Source organism: Protopterus annectens, chromosome 11.part0, assembly GCF_019279795.1.
Source record: "Protopterus annectens isolate FY-2018-M chromosome 11.part0, PAN1.0, whole genome shotgun sequence".
In the NCBI taxonomy this organism is placed as follows: domain Eukaryota; kingdom Metazoa; phylum Chordata; order Ceratodontiformes; family Protopteridae; genus Protopterus; species Protopterus annectens.
This window is the reverse complement of record NC_056745.1, coordinates 60,098,750-60,111,214: the sequence shown is the minus strand read 5'-3', so window position 1 is coordinate 60,111,214 and position 12,465 is coordinate 60,098,750. Positions and strand designations below refer to the sequence as shown.

At 35.5% G+C, this 12,465-nt stretch overlaps 1 protein-coding gene across 2 annotated transcripts in view; it reads right to left on the bottom strand.

The window, feature by feature from the left end:
* The window catches only part of CNTN1 (contactin 1), a 1,190,489-nt gene that overhangs the window by 340,077 nt on the left and 837,947 nt on the right, over positions 1 to 12,465 (bottom strand). For both annotated transcript variants that reach the window (XM_044087442.1, XM_044087443.1), the window contains 2 exons: positions 1,433 to 1,553; positions 608 to 758 (listed from right to left, as the gene is read on the bottom strand). In XM_044087442.1, coding sequence (XP_043943377.1) covers positions 608 to 758; positions 1,433 to 1,553 — 272 coding nt within the window. The remainder of the gene's footprint in view (positions 1 to 607; positions 759 to 1,432; positions 1,554 to 12,465) is intronic.

The following is a 12,465-nucleotide window of genomic DNA, read 5'->3' as shown; positions in this document are numbered from 1 at the left end:
AAGGTAAGAGGAAATGAGGGCACCCAGGGAAAAGGTGGAGTGGCTGCATGAATAAAGGCCTACAATAGTCAGGCATGACTGCTGAAGAAGGTAGGAGAGTGGCATTTAATTGAAAGAGATAGCGACAGTTGAAACAACACCCAGACCACATGTAGAAAATGGAAAAGGGGGTTGATGGTGATGGCGGTGTTGTCTGCCTGCACTAGCCATACGTAAGAACCCCAAAACTTGCATACACACAACAGTGTAGAAAATGACGCTGTCACTAAAATTTGTTTTGCCAATATTTACTTGATCGACCTGTATTCTTAATAGTTTATGTCAACAGATAAACATACTCCTTTCAGCGGATTGCAAATATTTTATACGACAAAAATTCCAAAACTGACTTCTAATATGAGAATGTCCCCAAACATCAAAGACTTTCAGTTACTTGAAAATATTAAACAGACTGTTTCAAAAGCTTCAATCTCACTTGCAGCAAAATTGCAAAATCAGGCTACATGCCTTTTACTGTATTTTCTCCAGCCTTGACTAACACAGTAGCTGAACGTTATTTATTTAAGCCAAGATCATACATTAAATATGAAAATACTGAGATGCTGACCTGCTGCTGTTTCTAAGCAGCTCTGTTCCTTTGCTCCAGGAAAAGTGAGGCTTGGGTGCAGCTTTAGGCTTGCATTCAACAACTGCTTTACCTCCCTTGACTGCTAAGATCCTTCTCTTCACAGGATTCACTTCAAAACTGGGTGCTAAAGCTAAACATAAACACCGCAGTCATTGCACAATCACTAAAATAAAAGTTCACACTGAAGAAATATGTAGAATTAAAAATCACACTAACAATATTAATAACTGTGGCCTCATGCTAAATTAGAAACTAGGATTTATCCAGTACTTAACATAAGAAATGCATGCTAGAAATTCTTATAGTGACAGATCACTGTTTAGATTTAATTGAGACTAGCTATCAGTGAATCCTAACACTCTTTCCTTTAGTTACAAAAGTAAAAGTTTATTTAGTTATCATCTGTGTCTATGTGTGCCATCTTTAGAATATATGCATTCATGAGAGTGTCTCTCTCTGTGACTGTACTTCTACATGCATGCTTGTGTGTGTGTGTGCGTGTGCGTGTGTGTGTGTGTGTGTGTGTGTGTGTGTGTGTGTGTGTGTCTGTGTATGTATTTGCATTATTGTAACATGTCTTTAAAGCAGTACAATTTATCCTGTTCAACACTTACACCTAAGTAAAAATGGTCTTCAAAATTTAGAAATACAATGATAAATAAAAAACAGTTTTAAATCAAAGGCATGGTTGATTCTAGCAAACAAAATAGCTCATTTTAATTGTGCAACATACATTTTCAGTACTTTTGAATAAAATGTAATATAATATTATAATAATAATCATAATAATAATGATATACGTACTTATAACCTTCAACTCAGCATTTGCATGGATAATGCCAAGTGCATTTTGGGCTACACACTGATACATCCCAGCATCCTCTGCTGTCAGTCTATCTATTCTTAATTCTGTACCACGTGTTTTCTGAAAGAGGAACAGAAGAAGCCACCAGTTTGAATGTGCAATATAAAAAAAGCTCCAGTAAAATACACACATTTGTACCATATATACATACACATTTTTAATCAAGTTTTAAGCATTCAAAAGCTAATTAAAAAAATATAAAATATAAAAAATGAATTGCTTCACTTTAAAGTAGAGGATATCAAAAGCTTTATACTCATGTGTGAGCAAAGAAACACACACACACACACACATATATATATATATATATATATATATATATATATGTATACATGGTTCTATATATATATACCACATAACCGACAATACAAAAACGAAACCCCACATGCCCGACATAATAACCGACGGTACACAAACACGAAACCTCATACACTGCACACACCACAATCACAACAATCAACAAACAAAACCACATACACAACACAAGCACACCAAAATCCCTACAAACCCACACATACACAACTACCTACAACCCTAACCCAAACGTCTAATCACCCACGCACCGCCTTACTGACCAGCTCCCTAACTAACTCACTTATCCCGCCCCAACCCAAACACAACCTAAGGTCACTACCTACCGCACTTACCTGACCCGCTCACTAACCCTAACTCACTTATCCAGCCCCTAACCCAAACACAATCACTACACTCCGCACACTTACGGCCCAGCTCTAACCTAACTACTTATACTTCCTAACCCAAAAAAACACAATACTACCCGCTAATTTCATTCAGCCTTGCCTGCACATTGACGTTCTTATGAGTCGACTTTAACTACTGTCGCTTAGATTTCAGCTTCTGCGGATTTCGCGCTTCTGAGGCTTCAGAATTTTCTGTCGGTGTTCTCAGCTGTCGGTGAACTCAGGTAGAACCGTATACATACATACATACACACACACACACACATATATATATATATATATATATATATATATATATATATATATATATACATACACACACACACACACACACATATATATATATATATATATATATATATATATATATATATATATATCTATATATATATACACATATATGTGTGTGTGTGTGTGTGTGTCCTACAGATGATCAAACTTTTAAAAGTTCAAACTTTCTGAACGGAGATTTCCATACAGAGCAGAATGGAAAGATTTCCCTTTTCCTCACAGTAGTGCAATCTCAGAGTTGGTATACTTAAATAGCAGGGAGTGTGGGAGGTGCAGAGAGGCTTGCCTCCCTGCTAAAAACATTCAGGGTATGTTATTTTGTTTTTTTTCCCCCTTTTTTATCAGGTTTTTGAACTTTTAAAAGTTTGATCATATGGTCTCGACCATATGAAAGTCAGATCTTTTAAAAGTTTGATCATCTGTAGTAGACCCATGTGTGTACATATATATATATATATATATATATATATATATATATATATATATATCTATATAGCTACATATACATATATATATATATATATATATATATATATATATATATATATATATATATATATATGTGTGTGTATATACACACACACACACACACACACACACATATATATATATATATATATATATATATATATATATATATATATATATATATATATATATATATATATATATGGGTCTACTTCAAAAGATCAGAGTACCAGAATATCGAAGACGGCTTCACTGAGATGACATTGTGAAATCTTCCCATCATTGAACTCCTGGAACAGCAAAAACTAACCCCGGGAAATAAACCACTTGGTCACCATGGTGAACCTTGCCCTTTCCCCACTGTAGTGCAATCTCGAGTTGTTATATTTAGTAGAGGGGGTGTGGGGTGAAGCTCCCCACTTTGGAAGGTTTTACTTGCTTCCTTGTTTGCTTTTTGGTTTCGGTGGCCAAGTGGCTATTTTCCCAGGGATTGGTTTTGGAGTTCCAGGTGTTCGACGATGTTTTAAAGTTTTGCTCATGTCATCTCGATGATTTTGTCTTCAATGATGTGGTCTTTTGTTACTTTGAAGTATTCCCATATGTATATATATATATATATATATATATATATATATATATATATATATATGTATATATATATATGTATATATATATATATACACACATATATATGTACAGTTTGATATATATATATATATATATATATATATATATATATAAATAACTAAAATTAACCGCACTCAAAAAATGAACGAAGAGAAGAAATTTTAACTAAGAAATCTTATGTAGACTGTTATGAAACATTTCTTTCTGAAGAAGTCTTGATAATAAATAATACGAAAGCGCTAAAGTACTACAAGAGTTGTTGGTGTGATTTACTATTCTTTGAATGCTGTTTTTGTCACAAAGTTCATTTCTTAGAATATATATATATATATATATATATATATATATATATAAATAGTATTTATGAGGTTATGAGGGCATAAGAAATATTAACCACCTGATAACATATGCAAAGTCAATATGCACAATTTCTGCAGAAGTAAGTCATCTGAATAGTTGCATATTAAACAGAACTACTAATGCAGAGGTTATTGCTGACAAATTTGCATTTCAGTGTTTCATGTACAAATGCAGTGCCTGCTGCCCTTGAAGAATAAATTGCCTATGGTGTGTAACTGATACTGCCATAACATTTCCTGAACTAGACAAGCTATTCAATAGGAGATGGCTGGCAAATGATAGTTTTATAATTACCAGATATGTAGTCCAGGAGATGTTAAAGAGCCTCATCCAGATTCCCAATTTCTCCAAGCCACTGTCTGGTTAAGTGACTTTTTCAATGGTCACTCAGTAGGCAAATGAAGGTGGAAAGATTCAAACCCTGCACCCTTGCCACAGGAAGCAGCTCATTAACAATCTGGAGCGTTAATTGTCTTCACTAACTTCCAGAGTAACAGCTTTTAATTAAATGCAAAAATTCTTAACAATCCAATCTGTTGTACAGAAGAATATACCACAGTAATATGTAGAATGACTGCATTATCGATGGTGAAGATCAAACTGTTCTGACCGTAGCTCCAAATAATGCAGGCTATAACCTGGCAAACATCAACACCTTTGAATTTATTGAGGTTTTTAAAGGAAGTATTGCAAAAATATATTACTAAAATGCAACATGGTTAGATTATATTACACAATCCAGGACTATTAATGAATTAGTTCATTTGTTAGTGCAATGACTAAAGAAAATAATTACTGATAATATGAATGCCCACAAGTCATAGAAAATTCAGAAATATTTCTGCATACAGCATGCTGGTTATTTTTTTGGGGGGTGGTGGCTTCAAATGTTTGCAGGACACCTACTTCCCATTTTGACCTCCCCGTGTGTTATGTGTCACTAAGAATAGCAATCCATTCTGACATCATTCAGCATAGGTCTGGCCTATTTGAATGGCTAATTATGCCGTATTGTTGCAGCATACACCTCCATGGTCAACAGAGCTGATTGTGGATAAATATGGCCCTATGCAGGGTAATGAATCTGGACCCCCACCAGCCATACCAATATCCCATTACTTGACTGTCTCTTCCCCATTTACCACAAACAACCTGTCAGTGTACATATTGTTTTCTTCTTTACATTACCACAGAGATTTGGATATCAATTTTTATTACATTTTACTAAAAAAAAACGGTTTACCTTCATATGTGCGTATTGCACACGGACGAACAGCAATTGTTCGAAAGGCTGTTTGCAAGGTTTGCAAATGCTGAACGGAATGCACAGTGACATTCGCTCATTACACATTCAACATTCACTATAGTGGGGATCGAAAAATGGTACCTTTCCCCACTGTAGTGCGATCTCGGAGTTAGAATATTAAAGTAGGGGGGTGCATGGGGGCTTGCCCCCTGTGCTTTACACTTCTTTTTTTTTCGTTCGACATTAATGTTTGAAAAACAGTGAATCTGCTTTTCGATTTGCTGTTTTTCGAACATTAAGGACTATTGCTGTTTTCACTTTCCTGGTTACGAGTCGCTCATATGAGCATTTGAACCACTGTGATTCGGCTTTGTAAAGGTAAACCGAAAAAAAAACACTAACAGCCATTTTCTAAACAAAACACTCTCACAATGAAAACAGACTTAGCATGAGAAATAGTAAACTTTTCTTCCCTTGTAACTCACATTTAGTGAAAATGCATTTACTGCTAGAGACAAGCTGGGATTTGTACTCAAATACTATATAATGAAGCCTTAATTATGTGCGAAGTGTACAGAAATTCAAAAGGCAAATACAGCCACTCAAACACTGTAAAATTCCTGAGCAGCCTGGTGGACATATTAGTCTCTTTTTAGGAGCAGCCCAGGGGTACTGTCTGGTGAAGTAACTTGGGCAGAGTCACACAAACAACAATGGAATGCTAAGGGAATCAAACCATGTACTGCAGAGACCCGCTCCTTAACAGCTCATAGTTTTACCCATCTTCCTTATGCTGAATATCATTAACATTACTGCTTCCCCATCTCTGTGTGTTTCTGCATGTTGTTTCACTGACTAATTCTTTATTTATTTGCATTTGTCAACCAGAAAGTTAAACTGAGTATAGAAAAAATGTTTCAGGGAAAGCCCAGAGAAAGGTCTATTAGTGTGTTTATTTTCTTCCAGAATAAATCTATGAAGGCCAAGGACACCATTCAATCTTTATCCATCCTCCAGGTTACTCAGTCTTGAAGCTCAGACATGTTTTTCTAACAATATATCTCATTATACCACATAACTTGCAATCCATCTGTTTAATGATACCCTCTGTGTATTCCCTCTGTGTTTATAATTAAAGTTCTTCTATGCATGGCTTTTTAAAACCAAAATTTCAGTGTACCTCTGCTTTTTATCAATTTGATTACTTTTTAGGACAAAAAAAGAAGAATGGAAAACAAGTGCTAACCACGGGGCATAGAAAGTAAGCTCACCAATATTACCCTCATATAGGTTCATATGTAAATACTAGGCTAGCTGCTCTTGTGGGCCATGTCAAGCCTATCCAGTTTCCCTTTTTGTTACACTGGCCCTACACATCCTTTGATCGATAATTATAAAGTAATCCTAGTAAGAAAAGTTTAGATCATACCATAGATAATTAGAAATAATTATCACTCTGAGTTTGCATGCAAGTGTGCATGTGTATGAAGTTAAGTTGGGATACTTTACTATGGCACTGGCTACTGTGTAACATAGACGTGAAATATATTACAACTGGCATTATTTTTATGACAATCCGATGCCTAATGTGTACCTTGTTAACAAAGTGACTATAATTGCTGGGTGTCTGTGCGGGCTGGCCTATTTATAGATGACAGTAACTTTATTTTATTTTGCAGTTTGGTAACCAGGTAGGTGGGCTGTTCCATTGACCCTTTTCAGCCATAACCCAGTCTCACATAGGAGTGCTATTAATAGAAAATTTAAAACACAGAATTCAACTCTTACAGTATATGTAATGCACAAATATGAAGAATGAAGGAAGATAATGCATAAGTATTACATGAATCTTAGCAGAATATGTGATGTGAAGTATATAGATTACATTGTTCACATACATGCAGACAAAAGAACACTCAATAGTGCTACATAAGTTATATGGTGTGCTACTAAAAGAATTGGCAGTTAATATGAACATCACATAATTGTTTACAAAGTTATTTTTTAGTTATCCTGTCTTCATCAGCTCTGAATTAAATTTTTATTATATTATAGGTTCATAGTTTCATAGGTATGTACCAGGCTAAAGACCACAAGGACCTTTTAAAGCCTAGCCATGCAACACAAATATCTGACAAATTCTGGTACCCTTGATAAGTGTAAGCAAGGGCTACAGAGATGAAATATTTGAAATCAGAGGCCTGGGAGTTTAACCATTTACAGGCTGCCCATTCTGTTAAAGACATAGATGCCAAACCAGGGATGTATTTCCTGTTCCCCATCTAACTGTCCAAATTACACCTGAATTGGATTAGGGAGAAGCTCTGCTTCACATGTATGGGGAGCCTGTTCCAGAGAAGGGATAGTCTCTGGGATACATGCCTGTCTCTCCAGCAGGTCCTATTTATATCACAGGCAAAGTTTAAGTCTTTAGAATGGATAATTCTAGTGCTCTTTTTTTTTTGCATATGCAAAAGGTCCATCAGTGTGGGGTCTGAAAATGCCTTGTATGCTAGGCATAGATCTCCCTCAACAGCCTGTAGGAGACAGAATACAGAGATATGGCCTTGAGGTGGTCTGCAAAGGTTATGTTACTTGCACCCTTTTAACAAGGAACTTCTATGGCTGTTCCAGTTGTTGGATGTGCCTGTTAGGTAGCCACCAAAGGATGCACTGTACACAATCATAGGTCTGATGAATGAATGTGGTTGAACAATGATCTCTTTGGACCTAGATGTCATACCTTTGTTTATAAGTTGTACAACATAGAATGATTTCCGCAACTACTACAGACACGTGATAGTCAAAGGAAAGATTATTATGCATGTCTTCAAGTCCCAGGTGTTAGGGATGTTTTGTCAATATGATAGTTACAGGGGTGTTTGACTTCCCAAAGAATACTATTATGCATTTTTTGGCATTTAGTTTTAGTCCATGGCTCTTACATCAGTTATTCCTCTGTGTCAGCCCCTTTTTGGCATTTAGTTTTAGTCCATGGCAATTACATCAGTTATTCCTCTGTGTCAGCCCCTCCTGGAGTACATCTGTATCATGGGGGATTCTATGACAGCTCTTAATTTGCAATCATCTGCAAATTTAGTCAAGCCAAAGGCCATTGACAGTTGCCTTGACTTCAGAGAAATAAATGCCAAAAAGGAGTGGTCCCAAAACCAATCCATGAGGGACTCAAATTGTGAATGGCCTATTTGTAGAGATAGACTCTCTAATTCTAACTTCCTGGGTCCTGTTGTTGAGCCTGCTGGCTATCCACCAGGTGATATAATGATTTATATTGATTTATTTATATAATGATTTATTGAGTTTGTCAACAATGCCCAAGTGGGGTACTGTGTCCAATGCCTTGGCTAGGTCAAGGTAGGCAGTGTGAACCATTTTGCCCTCATCAACTGCTTTGGTTACCTTTTCAAAGAAGTCCATCAGTTTGAGTAGGTATGACCTGCCCTTGACGAAACCACATTGGGTTGGTCCAGTGTCTGTGGAGGTTTTTATGATAGTATTGATAATTTCCAAGACGATTCATTCCATGCTTTGCATATAAGACTAGTGAGACTTGTGGCTCTGTAGTTTTCAGGGTCTGTAGATGGCCCATGTTTGTGCAGAGGGATAACTGTTGTGGTTCTTCATTCGTGAGGCACAAAGTCTGATTGGAAGCTACAGTTAAACAGCAATTCCAGATGGCCAGGTAGGTTATGTTTTATGCTATTTAGAAAGAATCCTGGGATATTGTCTGGGCACATTGATGCAGTGTTCACGGCCTTAGAGAAAGCATTAAGGACCTGTTCCCTAGTGATAATAGGGATCGTTTATTTGATGGCATTTCCTGAGGGGATGTTGAGGGAGAGAGAGGGATAAAGCTGGAGATGAATTTGTTGGCCAGTAGGTTTCCTACATCTTCTGGCTCAGTATAGGTGGCTACATTAAGAATGAGCTCTCCACACAATTGTGTATTGCTTTTGAGGTTGTCAATTTAGCTAAATAATACCTTATGGTTGTCCTTGGCTTGGGAGGCCAAATTTACATCAAATTTGGTTTTGGTAAACTTTATTTGGCCACTAAGTTGTTTGTTTAGTTTGATGAAGGAGAAAGAAATGTTACAATAACCCTGTATCACAAAAGCATTTGTAAGCATATTCCTAATGAAGGAAGTCTTTTATCTGGGATTTAAATGTCTGGAGAGTATACTGAGATCTGACTGCAGTAACAAGATGATTCCATGTTTTGGGTCTGAATTTGCAGAAGGCTTTTTCACTAATTGCAGTTTTGAATGCAGGGGTGTTGCTAACTTCCCAACTATGTCTTAAAGTATAAGTTGGTTCTTTTAGTATATTAAAGATTGACTTGAGTGGCATGCCATGTCCTGGGTAATTATTTTTAAAGTCAACATGTTGAGAGCCATTATTACTATACTTTGTACTAGTAACCGGTGTCAATTTTTCAATAGGTCACACTGGTTAGTTCTGTTGTTTGCAAATCTCCAAATTTGTAGATTTTGTGAGATAGGTGCTAGAATGCAGACATAATTTGGAAGGGAACATTATAGTTTAGGTATAAGGACATTTCTTTATATACTCTTGTCATGAGTTCATTCTAAACAGTATTTACTCTGTCTTATAGAACTAGTGCACATATGCAGGAAGTAAGCTGGAATACTATACTGTGACTACTGTATGTGTGAAACAAATTTGAAACAAATTACCATGGGTAATTATTTTTATCACAATTAGATGTCCGCGGTGTATTTAGTTAACAAAGTGACAATAACTGCTGGGTGGGGGTGGGGGTAAAAGCCGTCTGTGGATAGAAGTAAGTTTTCCTCTTTTCAAGTATTATTTTAAATAGTCATTAGTCTGTCTTTACAAGACTAGTGTGCATTTACATGAAGTAAGTTAATGTATTTACTACTTCTGCTATATGTTTATGTGAAATTTGAACTGTATTAATGTGGCTATTATTATTATTATTATTATTATTATTATTATTATTATATTACAGGTATTACATTATTATTATTATTATTATTATTATTGTTATTATTATTATTATTATTATTATTATTATTAATATTATTATTATTATTATTGTTATTATTATTATTGTTATTATTATTATTATTATTATTATTATTATTATTATTGTTATTATTATTGTTATTATTAATATTATTGTTATTATTATTATTATTATTATTATTATTATTATTATTATTATTATATTACATTATTATTATTATTACTATTATTGTTATTATTATTATCATCATCATTAATACAATCAAGCATCGGAGATGCACACCATCAACAATGTGATTATAATTGCTGAGTGCAAGGTCTGTCCATGGCTGAAAGTGGCTGAGTCTGCTGTCATGATTAAGTTAAACAATCATTAGTTTAGATATGCAGGACTAGTTTGCATTTGTGCAAAGCAATTCAGAATATTTTATTGTGGCCATTTTTATCACAATCAGAGATGTTAGGTGTACATAAAGAGGCTGTAACTGATGAATGTAAACACTGAAGGATTATAATGATAGCAATTCAAAAGATTTGTAATGGGAAAAATGTTCCAAAATGGGCAATTTTTTTATTACCAGTAAATTCTGTTTCAATTCTACCTGGAAAAGTGATAAAGAGTGCAAACTTGAAACACAATCAAACACATTTTGACTTATTATTTGTTAAACAGTAAATATAATTTAAACCATTCTGGTAGATAAGTACGTATATGAAACTAGCAGGAATGTACAAAGAAAAGAAAATGTGCATTTATGCATGGTCAGAAAATGTGTGTAGGAGTGACCCATGGTATACAGGTAAACTTAATCCCACATTTTCCTAAATACACACGTATCTGCGTTGCATAAGTCATTGTTGTGCAGACTTAACAGAGGAATGAAATTAGTAAGAAACCCTAACGAAAAGAAAAAAAAAACAATAAATAACTTCATTTTTTTTAAATAAATGGCAACTGCTATTGTGGTGCTTTGTTAAAACATGTAAGCAGTTACTAGAGGTCCATTACTACGTTTAAGTTTTGTAAGAAAACTTATCTCTAATGGAGTCTTCAATGGAAAATATTTAGTTGTCAAGGTCAGATAAACAAGTATTAAGTAGAAAGGAGAAAAATTAAACAGCTGATTTATTATTGGTAAAAAACAGTGTACAATCACATAACTGATAAAAATGGAATATACTTAATCTTAAGATCTCAGCTATCTACTGTTTGCCTAAACATATAAACTGTAGTTGTTATGAGCATAAGACTAACCCAGCATGTTTCTGTATCTGTTTATCTTTAAAACATGCCATTCCAAATTGCACATAGCTTTCACTGAACTATTTTAGTGTGAGGGGGACCCTTAGAACAGAGGCAGGGAATACACTTGAAAAAGAAATTTTATATGAAAAGAAAAAAAATCACAGATCACAGCTATGTTTTTGGGTAAACCCCCATGCAGTGGACTGTAGCTTCTGCAACTACTTTCAAATTAAAATTAGCTCTGAGATCACTGTACCTTAAGAGATAAAAAAGCAACATTTTAATTAAGTATGCAATTCTGGGTATATATCAGATTGCCAGCTGGCATGATCATCAGTCCATGTTACTGCCTTGCAAAAAGGTTGACTCCCATCTCATCACAACTATGATATGAGTTTTAACCTTAGTCCATCAGGGAGAGTAGTTCCGATACTCCTGTTCCTATACTACAATGAAAACGGGAGTCAGTCAGTATGCCTCAATGAAACAGACACGGGCAGCTGAAGATATTGATGAGAAAAACACATTATTATGTACTTTGTCCCCAAACTGCTGTCTTACTAACTTTCCCTCTCTCTCTTTACTGTTTGGGCACCATGTGGTACATCGGGCAATGAGCAGCTTTCAGCGGTCATTGTTTCTATAGCAGTTACAGGTTTTACAGGCTCAGGTTGCTATCCCAGTGCCCAATCTTCCTTGGAGGGTGCAACACACATACACTCGCATCTACATACTCACACCTAGGGCCAACTTAGAGAGTCCAGTCCACCTACTGCATGTCTTTGGAATGTGGGAGGAAACCAGAGCACCCGGAGAAAACCCACATGAATGAGGGAGGACATGCAGACTAAGCAGAGAAGGCACCCCAGCTGAGAATCGAAATGGAGAAACTCTTGCTGTGAGGTAACAGCACTAACCACTACACCACTGTGCCACCCACCAACTCTCCTTAATTGGAATAAAAAACCTGGGTTTGAGTTCTACAGCCCAGATATGTCATCTT